The 20,554-nt window shown below is 52.9% G+C and overlaps 3 protein-coding genes across 5 annotated transcripts; 2 read left to right on the top strand and 1 right to left on the bottom strand.

The window, feature by feature from the left end:
• The first annotated feature begins 10 nt into the window (after window positions 1-10).
• SKIV2L (Ski2 like RNA helicase) lies at window positions 11-11,711 on the top strand. Its single transcript, XM_021696897.1, has 28 exons — window positions 11-75; window positions 153-256; window positions 1,163-1,272; window positions 1,362-1,479; window positions 1,560-1,674; window positions 1,794-1,868; window positions 2,156-2,209; window positions 2,308-2,498; window positions 2,676-2,804; window positions 3,024-3,169; window positions 3,546-3,692; window positions 3,824-3,908; window positions 4,086-4,192; window positions 4,520-4,666; window positions 4,742-4,838; window positions 5,023-5,235; window positions 5,319-5,429; window positions 7,791-8,021; window positions 8,736-8,873; window positions 9,033-9,170; window positions 9,312-9,416; window positions 9,766-9,913; window positions 10,008-10,134; window positions 10,269-10,479; window positions 10,652-10,762; window positions 10,843-11,061; window positions 11,244-11,384; window positions 11,472-11,711. Exons 1-28 carry the CDS (start codon window positions 54-56, stop codon window positions 11,670-11,672), a joined length of 3,741 nt encoding a protein of 1,246 aa, XP_021552572.1. The 5' UTR covers window positions 11-53; the 3' UTR covers window positions 11,673-11,711.
• DXO (decapping exoribonuclease) lies at window positions 11,697-14,166 on the bottom strand. Its single transcript, XM_021696899.2, has 7 exons — window positions 13,836-14,166; window positions 13,247-13,650; window positions 12,855-13,090; window positions 12,546-12,765; window positions 12,293-12,428; window positions 12,065-12,159; window positions 11,697-11,980 (listed from the first exon to the last, which is right to left on the bottom strand). Exons 2-7 carry the CDS (start codon window positions 13,600-13,602, stop codon window positions 11,830-11,832), a joined length of 1,194 nt encoding a protein of 397 aa, XP_021552574.1. The 5' UTR covers window positions 13,603-13,650; window positions 13,836-14,166; the 3' UTR covers window positions 11,697-11,829.
• Window positions 14,167-14,230: 64 nt separating this feature from the next.
• On the top strand, window positions 14,231-20,288 carry STK19 (serine/threonine kinase 19). 3 transcript variants are annotated; one of them, XM_021697211.2, is made up of 7 exons: window positions 14,231-14,375; window positions 14,479-14,615; window positions 17,993-18,088; window positions 18,366-18,505; window positions 19,350-19,447; window positions 19,555-19,702; window positions 19,849-20,281. In XM_021697211.2, exons 1-7 carry the CDS (start codon window positions 14,276-14,278, stop codon window positions 19,892-19,894), a joined length of 765 nt encoding a protein of 254 aa, XP_021552886.2. In that variant the 5' UTR covers window positions 14,231-14,275; the 3' UTR covers window positions 19,895-20,281. The 3 variants fall into 3 exon arrangements, with proteins under 3 accessions (XP_021552886.2, XP_044773531.1, XP_044773530.1); XM_044917595.1 differs by having other exon boundaries at window positions 14,250-14,375; window positions 14,479-14,693; XM_044917596.1 differs by lacking the exons at window positions 18,366-18,505; window positions 19,350-19,447 and having other exon boundaries at window positions 14,235-14,375; window positions 19,849-20,288.
• Window positions 20,289-20,554: the final 266 nt, after the last annotated feature.

The raw sequence follows: 20,554 nt of genomic DNA, 5'->3' as shown, positions 1-20,554 counted from the left end.
CCACGGCTTCTCGCCGCACTTCCGGTCTGCCCGGCCGCCGCGGTGGCTCCAAGATGATGGAGACCGAGCGACTCGGTGAGGGGGAGGGGGTGGAACGAAGGAGTAGTCCGGGGGTGACCCTTAACCTCTGACCTCTGACCTCCCCCCTGTAGTGCTGCCTCCTCCAGATCCCCTGGATCTGCCCCTTCGGCCGGTGGAGCTGGGATGCACAGGGCGCTGGGAGCTGCTGAATGTGCCTGGGGCTCCAGAGAGCACCGTGAGTGACTTTTGACCCTAACATTGAACTTCAAACCCCCTCCACCACCCTCCTTACTGTTGGACCCTAGCGTAACCTCATTCTTCTGTCTCTGGACTCCTGTCACCTGGGCCTGCCTTGCGCTGGACAGACCCCAGCCCAGTGGACCGGCTGTGGGTCAGAGCTCATGTGAAGACAGAGCAGGGAGTGCTGGGGATACCTGAGCGCTGAGAATTACTCTTTCTAATGTGTCTTTTCTCTTTGGAGTCACCTTGGGTCTCCAAGCACCAAGGCGCTTGTTGACGGCTAGCCTTTGAGGCCCTGACTCATCCTTAGTTTGGGGCCCCCTTTTCCTAAAACTAGTGATTCTCAAATTTAAGTGTACCTTGTAATTAGTGGCGGGGACTTTTTTTTTTTTTACACTTATTTATTTATTTATTTTTTAAAAGATTCTATTTATTTATTTGAGAGAGAGAGAGAATGAGAGAACATGAGAGAGGGGAGGGTCAGAGGGAGAAGCAGACTCCCTGCTGAGCAGGGAGCCCGATGTGGGGCTCGATCCTGGGACTCCAGGATCATGACCTGAACCGAAGGCAGTCGCTTAACCAACTGAGCCACCCAGGCGTCCCAGTGGCGGGGATTTTTTAAAATGCAAATCCTAAGCCCAATCCCAGAGATTGTGAAGTTACTGTATTTTATGTTGCATTGTAACATATTAGTAATCGCTGCTGCAGGTAAATCAGTAGCAGGTAGTTTGCACTGGAAAACAGGACAATCTTTGGAAAACATTGCTTCTGCCCTGGCTGTCCTAGTCGGTCTAAAATGTCTACTGTTTCTGATTGAACACAAATTCCATCACTTTTTTTTTTTTTTGTCTGTGTCTTATCTCTTTCTCTACCTAATGCCTCTCATCTTGTCCTTTACCAGCTTCCCCACGGCCTCCCTCCCTGTGCCCCAGATCTGCGGCAGGAAGCAGAGCAGTTGTTTTTGTCATCTCCAGCCTGGTTGCCTCTGCATGGTGTGGAGCACTCCACCCGGTGAGGGGTCTGGACTAGGGAGATAGGCCCCTGAAGGAAACTGGGACAGGAGAGAAAGAACACCTGAAAATTATTTTCCTTTTCTGCAGAAAATGGCAGAGGAAAATGGATCCCTGGTCTCTCCTGGCCACACAGGGGGCCCCAGTGCCCTCCGACCTTCAGGCCCAAAGACACCCAACCACAGGCCAGATTCTGGGCTACAAAGAGGTCAGAGGCCACAAGGGGCAGAATTGGGAAAGGGTCAGAGGAAAGCTCAGCCTCACTGGGGCTGTGGTCTTTTGCCTCAGGTCCTGCTGGAGAATACAGACCTATCGGCTACCACCTCCTTGTCTCTTCGCCGGCCCCCAGGGCCCATCTCCCAGTCCCTGTGGGGGAATCCAACACAGTACCCTTTCTGGCCAGGTGACTTTTGTGGAAATGGAATGGTAGGAGAGGGTGCCCTCCGTTTTCAGGGAAGGGTTCCCCACCCATCCCATAACCTCCCTACCCCATGAGTCCCTATTTGTCCACCCTCTCCCCAGGTGGAATGGATGAGCCCACCATAATAGATCTGAGCACTCGGGAGGAGGCTGAGGAGGAGATAGACTTTGAGCAAGGTGAGGTGGTGTCAGGATGGACCCTTGGGAGTAGGGCTGTGAGTCTGGGTCCTGACACATAGGGGCCCAAGCCTATCATTGGGCTGCTGCTAGCCCTTCTGTGCCTTTGAGACAATTAGGAAAAGGCATCCTTGTCATAACAATCTTTACTGTCATCTCTCGGAAAGTTGTCACAAGTACCCCATTTGCAACGTCTGTGCTGTGAATGGCATCCTGTGGGTTTGAGTAACATGTGACTTGTGTGACATTGTGTAGTAGTGCTGATTCTATCCGTCCTTGTCCTTCAGATCTTCTTACTGTTCCACCTGGCTTCAAGAAAGGTGTGGACTTTGCACCAAAGGGTGAGTTTTAGCTTTGAGATGGGGCAGAGAAGTGGTGCCCTTCTCCTGTAGAACAAAGATGGACGTGACCAGGTTTCCCTTTTTCCCTTGCTCCTCAGATCACCCAGCTCCAGCTCCCAGCTTGCTGAGCCTCAGCCGTTTGTTGGAGCCTCTGGATTTGGGTGGGGGAGATGAGGATGAGAGTGAGGCAGTGGGACAGCCAGGAATTCCCAGAGGGGACACTGTCTCTACCTCCCCTTGCAGTGCTTCCCTGGCCCGAGCAAGCAGCTTGGAGGACCTAGTGTTGAAGGTTGGTGGTTCTGGGCAGTTGAGGCAGGAAAGAAGGGGCCTTACTGGAGGGCTGAGGGTGGGGTGGGGTGGCTTGCTTGGTTAGGTTTAAGATGAAGACTGTAGCGTCTTTTGAGAGGGGTGGTAATGGAGAGCTCTCTGACTGTATCTTTAGCACCCCTACCCATGGCTTTTGCAGGAAGCATCCACAGCTGTATCCCCTCCAGAACCCCCCAAACCCCTGCCTCAGGAGCAGTGGGCGATTCCTGTGGATGTCACCTCCCCTGTTGGTGATTTCTACCGCCTCATTCCCCAGCTGGCCTTCCAGGTAGGGTGGCCCAGTCCTCACATACTCCCCTACCTCCTGCACACTGTTCCCCTCATCTCCTCTCCCCGCCCAGGCCAGATGCCTTCCAGGTCATTCTTGGGCCTCAGTCCCGGCCTTGCCTTGCTCTGGCATGCCACAGCCACCTTGCGTGCCCCAGGAGCTGGAGGCAGGAGGGCCCCTTTCCCTTCTCCAGTAGCCATCTATTTCGCTCTCCTGCAGTGGGCATTTGAGCCAGATGTGTTCCAGAAGCAGGCCATCCTGCACTTGGAGCGGCACGACTCTGTCTTCGTTGCGGCTCATACATCTGCGGGGAAGACGGTTGTGGCTGAATACGCCATTGCCCTTGCCCAGAAACACATGACGCGGTACAGGTCCCCTCCCCTGCCTCCCCTTCCACCAGCTGGTCCTGGGTTCTCCTGCACCCTTTCTGCTTGTCATCCCTTTCCAACTCTCCCTCATCCTTCAGATGAGAGGTTTGGGGAGAAACCGAGACAGGGCCTGGAGCAAAGCAGGAAGGTGCGGTGGGGAGAGTGGTTGGAAGACCTGCGTTAGCTTTGGAAGGGGTCGGACTACACAGCTTCTGTGGGGTTGTGTCATGCAGGAGACTGTGAGGGCAGTTTGGGGGAAGAAGGGGGGCTCCTGAGCTCTGGCATGTCTCTGGGAGGGCTCGGGGTGGAAGAGGCGGTGCCACCCAGGAGGCTGTGGGGGGACTGACCGGCTGATTCCACGCCCTCTTCCCAGCACCATTTACACGTCGCCCATCAAGGCCCTGAGCAACCAGAAGTTCCGAGACTTTCGAAACACATTCGGGGATGTGGGATTGCTCACTGGGGATGTACAGCTGCACCCAGAGGCCTCCTGTCTCATTATGACCACAGAGATCCTTCGGTGAGAGATAGGTACTCAAGACGGGTGGATTTTTGGTCAGGAAGGTGAGGCTGCTCTGGACAGCATGTTGACTGAGAACAGGGTGGAGTCAGGAGCCACTGGGGAGTCAGCCTTTGGCCTCTCCTCCCCAGCTCCATGCTGTACAGCGGCTCAGATGTCATCCGGGACCTGGAGTGGGTCATCTTTGATGAGGTTCACTACATCAATGATGCTGAGGTAGGAGGCGTGGGGGGCCCCAAACTCCAGCAGTCCTCTCCTGTGGGCCTAGATCACACACCTTTGGGGACCTTACTGCCTTCTTTGCCCCCAAATGGAACCCTTTGCACTTCCCTAAGGGCAGAAGGGCAGCCCCCTCTGAGCTGCCTGTGACCGGTCTTCTCTCTCTGTGCCCAGCGTGGGGTTGTGTGGGAGGAGGTGCTCATCATGCTCCCTGACCACGTCTCCATCATCCTTCTGAGTGCTACCGTCCCCAACGCCCTCGAGTTCGCCGACTGGATCGGGTGAGATGCGTGCCCTGGGATGCTTGGGTGGACGGGGCTGCGACACTCCTTGGTTGGGGGAGGGGGTGAAGACTTCTGCAGTGAGGAGAGTGGTCAGGTCTTGAGGGTGGACAGGAGGAAGGGGTGGTCAGGGCATATGTCCGACTCGAGTGGCTGCATGACCCCACTTGGGTCCAGAGCATTTTGTGCATTGGGAGGTGGGATAATGGGACAGCCTTCCAGTCTGGCTCCCAGAAAAGACTGGGTGAAGCCAGAGGGGCAGTATGGTGGGGATGTGCGTCCCTTCCTGCACTCTCGCCCCTGATCTGCTGTCTTCTCCGCCCTCAGGCGACTCAAACGTCGCCAGATCTATGTGATCAGCACTGTTGCGCGCCCCGTTCCCTTGGAGCATTATCTCTTCACGGGGAACAGCCCCAAGACCCAGGGGGAGCTCTTTCTGTTGCTGGACTCCCGAGGCACCTTCCACACAAAGGGGTAAGCTGGAGATGGGGCAGAGTCAGCGCTGGGTCCACTGGGTGTGACTGATCACCGATCCTCCCCGTGCCCCAGGTACTATGCAGCTGTGGAGGCCAAGAAGGAGCGGATGAGCAAACATGCCCAGACCTTTGGGGCCAAACAGCCCACGCATCAGGGGGGGCCTGCACAGGTGAGAACAGGCAGGCTTTGTACCTGCTACCACCTGTTTCAACTCTGTCCATTCTTCCTGCGTTCTCCAGAGGTTTGGACTTGAGCTTTGAACACTGTCCGACTTGACATGTTTCACCTCCCCTCACTTTGGCCCTGACTGGTTCAGGGACTCAACCTTTGCCCCTTTCTGCCCCCTTCCCCAGGATCGCGGTGTGTACCTATCCCTCCTGGCCTCCCTCCGCACCCGTGCACAGCTGCCCGTGGTGGTGTTCACCTTCTCCCGGGGTCGCTGTGATGAGCAAGCCTCGGGCCTCACCTCCCTTGACCTCACCACAAGTTCAGAGAAGAGTGAGATTCACCTCTTCCTACAGCGCTGCCTTGCTCGCCTCCGTGGCTCTGACCGCCAGCTGCCCCAGGTGTGGATGGGGGGTCTTGGAGACTGGTGGGGAGAGGATTCTCCACCACCTTATTCCTGACCATGGGCCTCGGCTCCTTGCAGGTCCTACACATGTCCGAGCTTCTGCACCGTGGCCTGGGTGTGCACCACAGTGGCATCCTGCCTATTCTTAAAGAGATCGTGGAGATGCTCTTCAGTCGAGGCCTGGTCAAGGTACACGCACTGGTAGAAGGGGGACTCCTCAGAGCACTCGCTGCTCCCTTCAGGGCTGCCCAGAGGGTGGAGGGGCAGAGCTTTAGACAAGACAGCGCGGTGGTTAAGAACTTGGGCTCTGGGTCCGGATTGCCTGCATGTGAATCCCAGCTCCACTACTTACTCGCTGTGTGACCTCAGGCAAATTCCTTAACCTTCCTGAACTTTAGCTTTCCCATCTTAAAATGCAGAGGCACAAGATAGGTATGGCAGTATTCAGAAGAGAAACCCAAAAAGCTAGCAAGTGTCTGAAAAGTTATTTTCATCAGAAAAATGCAAATTAAAATACTCAATAAGAAATGACTTTACAGGGGCGCCTGGGTGGCTCAGTCGTTAAGCGTCTCCCTTCGGTTCAGGTCATGATCCCAGGGTCCTGGGATTGAGCCCTGCATCGGGCTCCCTGCTCGGCGGGAAGCCTGCTTCTCCCTCTCCCACTCCCCCTGCTTGTGTTCTCTCTCTCGCTGTCTCTTTCTGTCAAATAAATAAATACAGTCTTTAAAAAAAAGAAATGACTTTATAGCTACGAGATTGGCAACGTTTAGGAAACTGGCTAACGCCAGGTGTTGCCAGACATTGGAGACTTAGGATTATAGGAACCCTCATATAGGTGTAGCCAGTCTGGAGTGCATCTGGCATTCTTGAGGCAAAAATATATATAATATATTCTTTGACCCTAAATTCCATTTCTGGGTATATAGCGCAAAGAAGTTCCCACCCTGGTCTATGAGTGAAAATGTCCACTCTTCTTTGTTGGCTATAATCTTGTGGTTGGGTGCTGGTGGCACCAAGCTGCCCTCCCTGTTAGAGCGGGTAGGTAACTGGGATGCGCCGCACAGTGCTCTGCAGCAGTGGGAAACAATGGGTTAGTTATAACCACAGGAACAGTCAGGGGTGTTGAAAATACTGTGGCGGAAAGCAGAAAAGAAAACGTGAGATGCATGATTGCCTTTATTTTGTTACTACTTTTTATTTGAGTATAGTTGACACACAATGTTTCATTAGTTTCAGGTGTACAGCGTGGTAATTCGTTTTCTGATTATATAGTGAGCGTAAGTTTACATGGTATGCTGTGCTCACCACAAGTGTGACTACCGTCCTTCACCATACGTTGCTGTTATAATGTCATTGACTCTATTCCTTATGCTGTGCCTTCTGTGCCTGTGACTTCTTCATTCCATGACTGGAAGCCTCTATCTCCCACTCCCCTTCACCCATTTTGTCCATCTCCGCACCCCCTTCCCTCTGGCAACTGTCTGTTTTCTGTATTTATAGGTCTGATTCTGCTGGTTTGTTTCTTTATTCATTTGTTTTGTTTTTTAGATTCCACATGAGTGAAATCATATGGTATTTGTCCTCAGTCTGACTTATTTCACTTAGCATACATACTGTGCTGTGGGTCCACCCATATTGTCACAGATGGCAAGATCTCGTCCTTTTTAATAGTCCAATACACACTCCACATCTTCTTTATCTATTCATGTATTGATAGACACTTGGGTTGTATCCATATCTTGGTTATTGTAAATAGTGCTACAATAAACATAGGGGTGCATATATCTTTTTTTTTTATTTTTTATTTTTTAGAGAGTTGTGGGGGAGGGACAGAGGGAGAGAGAATCTTAAGCAGGCTCCGTGCCCAGCGCAGAGCCCAACGCGGGGCCGACTCAGGGCTTGATCTCACAACCCTGAGATTGTGACCTGAGCCAAAATCGAGTCGGACGCTTAACCAACTGAGCCACCTAGGCGCCCTATCATTATCTTCTTGAATTAGGGTATAACTGCCTTTAACGTGGATTATAAATTCATGCACTCAAAACAAGATATAATCTGCAAGAATACATTCACACAAAAAGATACTCTACTCTGGGATGATTGATGGTGCGGGGGATGGGAGTGAGCTATGGGGGTTATAAGAAAAGAAGTAGAGAGGTGCCTGGGTGGCTCAGTCGGTTAAGCATTTGCCGTCGGCTCAGATCATGATCCCTGGGATCGAGCCCCGTGTCGGGCTCCCTGCTCTGTGGGAAGTCTGCTTCTCCCTCTCCCCCGTCTGCTGCACCCCCTGCTTGTGCGTGCACTCTCTGTCAAATAAATAAATAAAATCTTAAAAAAAAAAAAAAAAGAAGTAGATAGTTAAATAGATAAAATGAGGAAAATACAGTGCTTGGGCTATAGATTTGCCCTGAAAGTTAAGTGAGATCCTGCGAGTTAACCGTCTGGGACCATGCCTGGTGCTTACTTAGCCTCAGCTACAAAGTAGGGTGCACTTGACCAGGGCTGGGTGTCAGTGTTGAACCTCTTTGTTGAACTCTTTTCCCCCATCAGGTCTTGTTTGCCACAGAGACCTTTGCCATGGGTGTAAACATGCCTGCCCGAACGGTGGTGTTTGACTCCATGCGGAAGCACGATGGCTCCACCTTCCGGGACCTGCTCCCTGGAGAGTACGTGCAGATGGCAGGCCGGGCAGGCCGGAGGGGCCTGGACTCCACAGGCACTGTCATCCTGCTCTGCAAGGGCCGTGTGCCTGAGATGGCAGACCTGCACCGCATGATGATGGTGAGCCAGGGTGGTATGAGGCTGAGCTGGGAGGGCCCCAGCTGAATTCTCTCTTCCAACCCTCTTCCCCTCTCCTTTCTTTCCACAGTTGACCCTTGAACAGTGTAGGGCTAGGGGCACTGACTTTTGACTTTTGACTCCTGAAAAACTACTAATAGCCTATGCTGTTGGCCTGAAGCTTTACTGATAAAAGACGATCAACACCTATATGTTGATCAACATACCTATATGTATGTTGTAATGTGTTATATGTTGTGTTCTTGCAATAAAGCTGGAGATGAGAAAATGTTATGAAGAAAATTATAGGAAAGAGAAAATACTTATGGGACTATACAATATTTATTGAATATAATCCATGTGTAAGTGAACCCACGAAGTTCAAACCCATGGTGTTCAAGGGTCAACTGTACGTTTTTCTTTTGCCTGGGAGAAACCAAGGTCAGAATGAGCATATCTGAGGATTAGACTGAATGTCATCTCTAGTCTTTTGTCACTGTGAAGACAGAGCTAGGTAGAACCTTTGAGGGTCTCTTTAGTTTTTTCCCTTTATTTTGCAGAGAAGGCGAGTAAGCAGTTTGTCTAGGGTCCCATGGTTGCAGAGTGGGGACGAGATCTGCTAGGAGTGGAACTGGTCCCCAGAGGGCTGGCTGGGGAGCAGCTGGTCCCCCCCACCCCACCCCCCCAAGTCTCACTGGCTTCTCTGACCCGGCCCAGGGGAAGCCGTCACAGCTGCAGTCCCAGTTCCGACTCACGTACACCATGATCCTGAACCTGCTGCGGGTGGATGCCCTTAGGGTGGAGGACATGATGAAGAGGAGCTTCTCCGAGTTTCCATCCCGCAAGGACAGTAAGGTGAGGAGTTTGGGATGACCAGTATACTGGGCAGGCTGTTGGGACAAGGGAAGCCAGGCTGGGAAGGGCGGACATCTAGAGATCAGGGGGTGCAGGTGGGGAGGGTGGCACACTGGGCTTGGAGACTGTCCTTTCACACCTCCCCCCACTTCCGCCCAGGCCCATGAACAGGCTTTAGTTGAACTGACCAAGAGACTGGGGGCCTTGGAGGAACCTGACACGACTGGCCAACTGGTTGACCTGCCTGAGTATTACAGCTGGGGGGAGGAACTGACAGAGACCCGGAGCCTGATCCAGGTGAGTGTTGGGGGCGGTGATGGAGGAAGGGGGGAAGAGAATGTGACACTCTGGGTGCTCCTGAACCTAATCCCAGCCTAGTCTCTGTGTCCCTGTGATGCTTCCTTCATTCTCCCCTTTGTGCGCGTCCCCACTCTTCAGCGACGCATCATGGAGTCTGTGAATGGGCTCAAGTCTCTCTCAGCGGGAAGGGTAGTGGTTGTGAAGAATCAGGAGTATCACAACACATTGGGTGTGATCCTGCAGGTGAGGGCAATGGAAACTTGGACCCCGGAGGGAGGGAGCGGGGGGGAGGGGGGAGGGGGAGGAGGGAGGAGGCAGCCCTATCTCCATTTTCCCCACTTGGCTGGGGGCATTTGTAGTCACAACGGTGTACTCATATGCCCCCTTGCTCTCCTTTCCTGTTGTCACCCCTTTGTGCCTACCTCCTTGTCCCCTTCTGAAGACTGTTCTGACTGACTTGGTTACCAGTCCATATTGGTGGGCTCCACAGTTGCTCCGTGATCCCTGCCTGAGGGTGGGGATCTGCTCTCTGCACTCTGTCTTTGATGTCTGCTCCTTACATTGCCCTGGCCTGGCCTCCCCCCTTCCCTAGGTCTCCTCAAACTCCACCAACAGAGTATTTACCACCCTAGTCTTGTGTGATAAGCCTGTGTGTGAGGACCCACAGGAGAGGGCACCAGCCACCCCAGATGTGCCCTACCCCGATGATCTTGTGGGATTCAAGCTGTTCCTGCCTGAAGGTGAACATGGGGCAGATGTCCAGGTTCCTGACAGCAGTGTGGGCCAGATGCCTGGGTCCACGGTAACATTTGACCCTGCTCTCCCCTTTCCCAGGGCCCTGTGACCACACAGTGGCCAAGCTCCAGCCAGGAGATGTGGCCGCCATCACCACCAAGGTGCTCCGGGTGAATGGGGAGAAGATCTTGGAGGACTTCAGCAAGAGGCTGCAACCAAAATTCAAGTCAGAGATGCTGGAGGGATCCTTTTTCTGGGGAGGGACCATGTAGTGGGGTGTGGGGAGGTGCGGCTGGGGTGTCGGGGGCTTCTGTGGAAGAAAAGACTGCCCTAGGTTTCAAGACTTTGCTCCTTCCTCAGGAAGGATCCTCCCATTGCAGCCGTGACCACTGCTGTGCAGGAACTGCTGCGTCTGGCTCAGGCCTATCCAGCGGGACCCCCTACCCTTGACCCTGTCAATGACCTGCAGCTCAAGGATGTGTCAGTGGTAGAGGGGGGGCTCCGGGCCCATAAGCTGGAGGAGCTGATCTGGGGGGCTCAGTGTGTGCACAGCCCCCGCTTCTCTGCCCAGGTAGGGTCCTGGACGCCAGCTCCCAAGCTGAGAGGTGTGTGTGTGGGGGGGTGCGGGTTTCCCTTCTGGTCCCTTGTAGACCAGCCAGCCCCATCTCTGCCCTCGTCCTTGGTGCCCTCCTGCCTTGGGGCACGGGGAAGGCTAATGCGCTTCCGCTGGTGGCTCTCTGCAGTACCTGAAACTGCAGGAGCGAATGCAGATACAGAAAGAGATGGAGCGACTACACTTCCTGCTGTCGGATCAGTCACTGCTGCTGCTCCCAGAGTACCACCAGCGAGCAGAGGTGGGAGGGGCAGCCGTGGGGGGCGGGGGGCTAGTGAGGGAGAAGATAGCAGGCTCCCAACACCTACCATCTTTCTTCAGGTGCTCCGAACTCTGGGTTATGTAGACGAGGCAGGCACTGTGAAGCTGGCGGGGCGGGTGGCTTGTGCCATGAGCAGCCATGAGCTCCTCCTCACTGAGCTCATGTTCGACAACGCTCTGAGTGCCCTGCGGCCAGAGGAGATTGCGGCCCTACTCTCCGGCCTGGTCTGCCAGAGCCCTGGGGACCCTGGGGAGCAGCTCCCAAGCACCCTCAAACAGGTATGGGACACCCACCCCACTTCCCCCCTCTTGGCTATGGCATTCCCAGTCCCCATCTCCAAGTGACCCCCTCCAGCCCTGTTAAGTGCCTCTAAGAGCTGGCATGCCTTCTTCCTTGACCTGGGCCTCCCTACTCCTGGAGAAGGAAGGCAGGGTCTGAGCCTCTCCTTCCCCATCTGCAGGGAGTGGAACGTGTCCGGGCTGTGGCCAAGCGGATTGGTGAGGTCCAGGTGGCCTGTGGCCTGAACCAGACAGTGGAGGAATTTGTGGGGGAGCTGAATTTTGGGCTGGTTGAGGTTGTGTACGAGTGGGCCCGGGGCATGGTGAGTAACTGGGGTTTTGTGGACGGCTGGTTGGGGAGAGGCTGCCCAGGTCTACCACATTCAGTCCTCACCCTGCTTCCCCCACAGCCCTTCTCTGAACTGGCAGGGCTGTCAGGGACCCCTGAGGGCCTGGTGGTCCGCTGCATCCAGCGCCTGGCCGAGATGTGTCGCTCGCTGAGGGGGGCAGCCCGCCTCGTAGGCGAGCCTGTGCTAGGTGCCAAGATGGAGACGGCAGCTACCTTGCTACGGAGGGACATCGTCTTTGCGGCCAGCCTGTACACTCAGTGAATTCTGTGTAAAAACGTAGTAATAAAACAGCAAGCCACCTGCGTGTACTTGAGGTGTTGGGCAGGGATGACTCAGGCAAAAGACACAGCAAGAAGAACCACCTAGAAATATGCTTTTTATCTGTGCACACAGAGATAGGACCAGCCCCTTTGAAGTCTCAGTCTTTGGGGGAAGGTGTCTTGGGGGCTGATGGGAGGTCCTGGGTCATGGCTTCCATGTACCACGTGGGCAGGAAGGCATAGGGTGCGTCTCGATGTTTAGACACTGTGACTGGGCTGCCAGGCTCCCAGGAGAAGAGATGGACAAGCCTAGGGGGCACATGGAGTCACAAGTTGAGGGCTGGAGGAGAGCTCCGGGGACCCAGAGGGCAGGGGCAGAGCTGAATGCCTCACCTGGGGTCATCCTGGACAACGGTGTTCTGGGCAAAGCTAAGGAAGGCGGCACAGAAGTTCATGCACACAGAGGGATTCCAGCCATCACGGTCGTTCTGGAGGGAACCGAGGAGGAGGCAGAAGACAGGCAGTGAGGGGGGCGGGGGGAGGCGGACTGCAGCCTGGAACACTGGACCTGTGGTCCTGGTGTGGGGGATGCAGGTGGGAGCTGCGACACCGCTGCCTTACCCTGACATATTCGAACATCTCCATGGTAGGAAAGGTCTTGAGGGAACAGACGAAACCCTCTGGGTTACGGAAGCCAGCAACGACGTTTGGGACCCCCAAAAGGAATGACTGAGCCCACCATTTTAGGAGCTTATGTCTGTCAGGAAAGGCAAGGGGTCAGTAGGACCCTTCCTCCATCCTCCAGCTTCTTCCCCCAGGTCCCTTTTCCAGCTATCCGTTCTAGGCTCTCACCCTACCCAACCCCATCCTGAACCTGTAGAAGCTCCTCCAGTGGCCAGGCCTGTGCATCTCCTTGGAGGTCTTGAGCTCCACATAGCAGGCAGGGGGCTGTGTGGATGGGGCCCGGGGGTCCGTGCAGTCTACCTCCCCTGAGAAGAGCAGACGATGGTTTCCCAGGCGGCTGCGTAGCACAGAGCAGAAGGCCACATTGGTGTTAACCTCCCCAGAGGGGTCCGGGGAGCTTCCAGGTTTGTCTGCACAAGGAGAGAAGCGGCAACAAGGGTGGGGGCTTTCAATCTCCGGGGAAGGGGGAGGGGGCTAATAGACCAGGGGCAAGTCTCACCTGCACACATGTACTGCTCAAACTTGTACCCCATGTACATAAGCTCCCGGAGGAGGGGTGGCCGGGCAAGCCTCTGGGCCCGAGCTGCTGGTGTCTCTACCTCACTCAGGTACAGTGTGCCCTGGAAGCGGGAGGCTGCCAGCTGCCAGCCCTCCTGCTGCTCATACGGTGTCGTCAGCAATTTGGTCAGATGCCCCCGCCATGTCACTATGGCCCCTGCCAGCCAGCCTGGACCCCTAAGAGAGAGGAGTTAGAAGCATTAGCTCAGACGATTTCCCCAAAGAAGAACCTAGGTTCCTTCTCAAGACCAAACTCACTCCAGCTTTGGGTTTCCTAATTTTAGAGGGTAGGTGCAGATGTCTAGATCTACCTGTGTGCTATACTTTGCTCACCCCTCCAGCTTGCCTCGGTGATCCAGGAGCCAGCGCAGCAAGTGGTCCAGTCCCTCTTGGACCTCCTCATCCCTGGGCTGGTATCGATCAGGGTAACCATCTCTGAGATCAAAGTGGGGGCCTTGGTCATTGGTAGGGGGTGGGCTGTAGTAGCGCAAGGCTTGAGCATCTCCATGGTACTGGCGTTGTGCATCCAGGGAAAAGCAGCCCAATTCGGAAGGGCGCCCATAGAAAGGGAAGGACCCAGAGTAGAGAGCAGGGTCTGTGGGCAGCAAGGATGCTGGGCTGGGGAGTTTGTTCCGAGGCTCAGCCGCCTCTACCTTCTCCGCTCTTCTCTTGTTCTCTCTGCGATCCATGAGGTCCTGAGAACTGGGTTTGGGAAGTTATCCTTTCCCAGAGGAGGCCTGAAAAAGGGGGCCTCTGGGTCAGGACTAGGCGAGCCTACTGATGGCCAGGCTCTGGCCCTGAAACAGAACCAAGGCCGGGTGCACATCCCACCTTTTCCCTTGACCTATACCCCAGCCTCCAGATGCTCCAAACGCAGTGAGCTGAGGAAGGCTGTCCGCGCTCTGAGCAAGGATCTGATTACCTCAAAGCCCGCCAACCTCCACCTCCACCTCCGCGGGGCTAAGGCGTCACGGCAGGTGCGTCCAGAAGTCGGGATGGCACGCAAAGGTGGTCTTCCGCCCATTCGAGACGCAATCACTCAGCGACGGTGGCGGGCAGACCACCTCAGCGGCGCGGGCTGGGGTGCGCTTCACCCCGGAAAGCCGAGCTCCACCCCGCCGCCCACGCGTTCCCGGCCCGAGCGCCGGAAGAGGAAGCCAATCCCGGCAGGCGTGCGGCGGCGCTCCTCTCGGGCCGGCTGAAAGGGCGAGTTGACGCCTCTTTGGTCCACGTCATCTTTCTTCCACCCGGCGGGCCGGCTTCCTGGGAGACCGACGTCACTGCTCTGCGCCGGAAGACGCCGTCTCGGTGTCCCCTTCCTTCAACACCGGCCTCTTCCCCGGCAGCCTGAGATCCCAGGATATGAGCCGGAAGAGGCAGCGCCTGGTCCCGGACGCCTTTGGGCTGAAGAGGCGGCGGGAACGAGGGCAGGCAGAGGCGGATCCTCTGAGGGGCGAGTCAGGTAAGCGCGGCGGCCCCGGGACGAGGCGGGGAGGGGCGTGCGGTGGGAGAACGGCGCCCCCCCGCCCCCCTTCCCGCCTCAATGACCCGGTCTCTCCGCCCAGGGTCGGCGCGCGCGGCCGTCGCCGAGCTGGTGCAGCTGTTCCCGCGAAGCCTGTTCGAGGACGCGCTGCCGCCCATCGCGCTGAGGAGCCAGGTGTACAGCCTTGTGCCCGACCGGACGGCGGCCGACCGGCAGCTGGTGAGTGGCGTCGGAGCGACGGACGGAAGCCGCTTCCCGGCGTCGCGGGCGCTCCCGAGGGTCCCCATCACCCAGACGGTCAGTGGGTCCGCCGGCGCTCCGCCGCGCAGGGGGCGTTCGGTCTCTCTGTGCCGGGCCCTGCGGGGCCAAGGGAAATGCCCCAGACCCTGTTAAAAGACCCTCCGGAAGTGGAAGAGCGACTCTTTTGGGGGAAACGGAGTCCTCGGGCATAGTTGGAGCTTGACAGCGCGGGGAATGCAGGCAGGCGTCAGAGCTGCAGGCCTTGGGCGACAGTGCTGTTTCTGCCTTAACACCGAAGGCGATGAGTGGAAGAGAATGTTAACCAGGAGCGGGAACGCTGCGTTGCGTGGTTTGGAGGGAGTGAGATGAGACGGGGAGGTCAGTCAGGAAGACATTGCAGCGGAGAACTGATGAAGGCCTAAATGAGGGGAGTGCAGGAGGGAGGGCGAGGATGGGTGAAGGTGAGGGATGTGGGGAGTGGGGAAGAGGGAGGAGTCTCGGATGACTCAGATTTTCTGGATGACGAGACTGAGTGGGTTGGAGTAGGAGGAGGAGGAGAATAGAGTAGGAGGGCACTGAGTTGTTGGGGGTGGTTGGAATGTTTGATTCTGTAGAGTTGGAGGTGCTTGGGGAGCATCCAAAGGCAAATGTGTAGTGGACAGTTGGATATGAGGGACTGGAGAGAATTCTGGGCCAGTGATACTAGATTTGAAGTCATTGAGGTATGAGCAGTGGTTCAGTCTGTGGGTGTGGGTGAGATTGGGTAGGAAGAGTGAGTAGAGGAGTAATTTTTAACCTTTTTACAGACTTTAAAAGATAATGAAAGCTATGGCTCTCTCTTTTCAGGAAAATGCATACATGCCACATACATACAAGGTGTATGTGCATTTTTTTGTGGGGGGAGGAGAGGTTGTTTCATAGGTCCTCTGAGGTCCAGGGTTAAGGACCTCAAGTTTAAAGTGAAAGGGCCAAATCTACAAAGCTGAGAGATACCCACGTTTAAGGCAGTGTTTCTCAAAGTATGTCCTGAGTTCTACCTGTATCAGAATTACCTGGGCTACTTAATCAAAAATAAAGGTTCCTGGGACTCACCTAAGGCTGATAGATGCACATTTCTTGAGGTAGGATCTGGGAATCTACATTTTGAATTACTGTCTCAAGTGATTCTTAATGTTCCTTAAAATTTGGGATCCATTGATGTAAGGGAAAAGCAGAGGAAGAAGAGTCTCTGGTAGAGGCTGAGAAGGAATTGCCAGAGTTAGGAGGAACCCAGGAAGAGGCCTATTGAGAAAGCAAATAGATTTTCAAGGAGGTAAAGTAGTTGGCAGTGTTAGAACCTGCGATTTAAGGCAGTGGTCGGTAAAGGGATTAAGTAAAATAATATCCAAAATCTGTCCATTGGATTTAGCAGGTGGAAGATTAATGGCAACCTGTCAGGACGAAAAGAGGGAAGAAAAGGAAGATGGAGACTAGCTCCACTCTCATGAGGAAGTGAGTTAGACGGAACCACTCTTTATAGAGTATTGTTTTTTTAATTTACTGATGTTAGCCTAAATTTTAAAAAAGCTTTAAAAATTGCACAAAGGAAAATATAAACACACACAATTCAAAGAATGTTCATAAAGCAGATACTCATTTAACCACCACCTAAGGCCGTCTATAGCTACATATATCACTCTCCGATCAAAAGGACTTCTGTCCCTTGGTGGCAACTATGATCCTGACTGGTATGATAATTGTTCCTTTGTTTTTTTTATACCACCTGTGTGTTTACCTGTAAGCAGCATAGCTTAGTTTTATCCATTTTTGACCTTGATATAAACAAAATCATACTGTATATATGTACTACTGTATTTATATCTTGTTTCATTAGATGAATACTTTTGGAATTCTCCATTTCATGTAGCAATAGTTCATTTGCTTTCATAGATTTTTATTTTGTGAATATGTCTCATTTTGTTCTAGTGAAAAAAATTGTTTCTAGGCAATTGTTAATTTATCATCTAAATTTTCAAATTTATTAGCATAAAGTTTGTAGTTTCATTTTATTGTCTATCGGATGTGTAGCTATGACCCTTTTTCCATTCTTTGTATTGATTATTTATGCTTTTTCTAGTCTCTTCCTCCCCCCCCGCCCCGTTTTCTTGGTCAGTCTCACCAGTAGCTTATCAATTTTAATAGTCTTTCAGTGAATTAATGTTTAGCTTTGTTGCTCTCTTGTACACATGTTTTGTATTTTATTGGTGTTTCCCCTCTACTGTTGGGCTTATTTTACTTTTTTTCCCATTAATTTTATCCTCTTATCATTTCTAATATATGCACGTCAAGTTGTAGTTTATTTTAAGCATGTGCAGATATATATATAGTTTTGGCACATATTTTAGTTATCGTCCGGTTTAAAATATGTTCTAACTTCTTTTGTGATCTTTTTTCTTTGACCAAGGGTTGATTAGAAATGTATGTCTTAATTTTATGTATTTCCATATTACCTGTCAACAATTAGTTGTTACTAATTTCTTTCTTTTTTTTTTTTTTAAGATTTTATTTATTTGACAGAGAGAGAGACACAGCGAGAGAGGGAACACAAGCAGGGGGAGTGGGAGAGGGAGAAGCAGGCTCCCTGCGGAGCAGGGAGCCCGATGCGGGGCTCGATCCCAGGACCCTGGGACCATGACCTGAGCTGAAGGCAGATGCTTAACGACTGAGCCACCCAGGCGCCCCTGGTTGTTAACTAATTTCTGACACAAATGCTATTGTGTTCAGAGACCCCATACACAATATGATGTTAGTCATTTGAAGTTTATTGAGACTTGCTTTGTGCTATGTGGTCAGTTTTGCTAAATATTCTATGTATATTTGAAGAGAATATGTATTTTTCAGTTATTAATTTCTTAGTAACTAAAGTTAATGGAAGTTATTTCCTCACTTATTCTTGTCTGTTCTGAGTTTATGAGAGGTGGAGTGATACACTTTAGTGATTATGGATTTGCTATTATCTCTTCAAATATTTTCTCTACCTTCCCACCTTCCTTCACCCAAAGTCTTGACTGTTAATTCCTTGAAGGCAGGGCCTATGTCTTAAAAACTATTTTATCTTAGTGTCTGGCATATGATTGGAAAATATATATTGATTGCTTGATAGGCAACAGATAAGGTGGGTGGATGGGAAGCTGGGTAACTAATTTGAAAAGACTATATTTAGTTATCCACCCTGATTCTCTCCCCACAGTTTTTCCTTTGCATAGAGAAAAACTCCCAATCTTGGCAATAAAATATCCCTACCCAAAAGTGCCCAGAGTATACCAGAGTATCTTATCCTGATACCCCTCTTTTTACTCCCATCTCTCTGGAGGCAGAAGGCGCTTCAAGAGCAGGGGGAGATCAGAATCATCCAGCTAGGCTTTGACTTGGACGCCCATGGAATTATCTTCACTGAGGACTACAGGACCAGAGTGCGTGTAACTGTGTGTGTGCATGGGGGGGAGGGGGGGGCAAGCAGGGAAATTGGAGAATGGAAATAAAAAGAAAAAGAAACAATTCTCCCACTCTACGTGTCACAGAGAGGACACAGGGCTCTGGTGAGTAGTAATATAAAGGAGAAGAAAAGGAGAAAAATTATGAGAGGTAGAAGGACGTGAGCGAAAGGGAAAACAGGAAGAGAAATGTCATGGAGATGGTCAGTGGAGGCTGAGGGTGGGGCCAGACCACATCTCTCATCTCTGGTTCCAGGTCCTCAAGGCCTGCGATGGCCGACCATATGCTGGGGCAGTGCAAAAGTTTCTGGCTTCGGTACTTCCAGCCTGTGGGGACCTTAGCTTCCAGCAAGACCAAATGACACAGACCTTCGGCTTCAGGGACCCAGAGATCACGTGAGACTTGGGGGAACAACAGAACTCAGGCATCTGATACTTCCCTGCCTCTTTCCAGTTCTATCCAGCCTTGTCCTTCTTCTGGTGCACCTGCCAAAAAGATGGACTTTTCTTTTTAGGAAAATGACCTAAATTTGTACTCCTCCCCTGAGAGAGGAGATCTGTTTTATTTGAGGCCTTGGAAAGAGCCCTAGGCTAGAATTCAAGAGATCTGGATGGCTAATCCAATGAATTTAGAGGCCCGGCAGGCACCATAAATGCCTGATGTGAACCCTGCTGAGACTAAGAGAGTAAGAGAATGGTAGGAGATTGGATGCCCCTAAAGCCTTCACATTGAAAAGCAGTGACTGGACAAGGGCAAAGTAAAAATTCCATTTCAGGGGGCCTTACCTGGCTCAGACTCCCTACTTTGTAACCCAAGGTACATGTGAAAGCATTTTGTAAACTTCTTAGTAAGACGTGGGAAGAGCCCTGGTGAGGCATGCGTAGGCAGTGGCAGGAGCACAGAAGGCCCTTGTTTCTCCCCTGGGGTTGAGCTGAGGCTGTGTCAGGGCATGTGGTCAAGGAGAGCTTCTGGGAGGAGAAGCTGCTTTAGTTGAACAAGTAATAGTAATAGGAAAAGAAAGAATGGGAGTGGGGGGCAGTCCAGGTAGAGGAATGGAAGCAAGGGCCGGGGCACCGAACACCAGGGTGTGAGCAGAGAACCACTCCAGGGTGGGCTTCTGTTACTTAGTCCCCTTGCATGGTTGCCCAGTTTTGTGGAGACAGTATCCAAGCATCATTGGGCAAGGAGAGTGTTCTTAGAGCCCAATCCTCCTCTCTTCTGGCTTCCCACCCTCCTTAGGCAGCTAGTGAATGCTGGAGTCCTCACCGTCCGAGATGCCGGGAGTTGGTGGCTGGCCGTGCCTGGAGCTGGGAGATTCATTAAATATTTTGTTAAAGGTATTCTATCCGCAGCTCAAGCCCTCACTGGCTCAAGAATACCTTTGGGTAGCTCCTCGGGGTCCAGGCCTTATTCACCTTTCTCCTCTCCTGTGCCATTTCTCCAGGGCGCCAGGCTGTCCTTGGCATGGTCCGGAAGGCCAAGTACCGGGAGCTACTCCTATCAGAGCTTTTGGGCCGGCGGGCGCCTGCCGCGGTGCGACTTGGCCTCACCTACCACGTGCATGACCTCATTGGGGCCCAGCTGGTGGACTGGTGAGTCTCACCCACAGCCTATGGCAGATGACCGAGCAGTGACCCAAGGTTGGATTCCCTCTGGAATATCCCAGGCCAAGCTCTGAGTTTTCCCCAAACTTTTGGCCTAGGTATCTGGCTCCAGCCTCGTCTTTTCTTTTGCACAGTGTCTCCACCACTTCTGGAACTCTCCTCCGCCTGCCAGAGACGTGAGGATTCTGCTTGTCATTGCATACCTCCCCAGAGTGGGGTGAGAGGGGCTCAGGAGTACTGTCCAGTGGTGGCTGAGACAGGGTCACCTTGGGAAGGCGAGGGAGCGCGGATGAGTGTTGGCATTGTATCTGCACAAAGGGTCAGACGTGATTGCTGCTGTTTACCTGGGCTCTGACCCAGTGGTGGGGTTTGGGCAATGCTTCTCTGCCCTTCCATGGAAGTGGAGCCTGAAAGCATGCCAAGGCCATGGCTGTTGCCTTCCTTGCAGCAAAGTACTGCTGTCACATTCTTGGGATAGGAAGATGGGATTTCTGGGGAGGCTGGTGAGGGAGGGCAGAATCCTCTGTCCTACATGTCGAGGTAAACTGCCAAATAAAGTACTTCTGCCTGTGCAATTTCCTGGATGTTTTTTGTTTGATGTGTATTTGGGCGCCCCTGTGGGAGTAGAGTCAAAGCCAGACTTGAGCCTGAGCTTTGCCTCATTGTTCGGAGAGCTGAAAGGACACTGAGGTCAGTTCTCCCTGCGGGATGGTAAAGGTATGCCTGATCTCCTCAACCACAGAATTTCTGTTAGGGCCTACACAAAGCAAAGGTCTGGTGTCGTTCAGGTTTTGTGGGGGATGTGGTTAGAGATAAGTGTCTTGTACCTTGTTTTGTTAA

This window comes from Neomonachus schauinslandi, chromosome 8 (genome assembly GCF_002201575.2).
Source record: "Neomonachus schauinslandi chromosome 8, ASM220157v2, whole genome shotgun sequence".
Lineage (NCBI taxonomy): Eukaryota > Metazoa > Chordata > Mammalia > Carnivora > Phocidae > Neomonachus > Neomonachus schauinslandi.
Note: the sequence above shows the minus strand (reverse complement) of the source record. Positions and strands in the feature narration are given on the sequence as shown.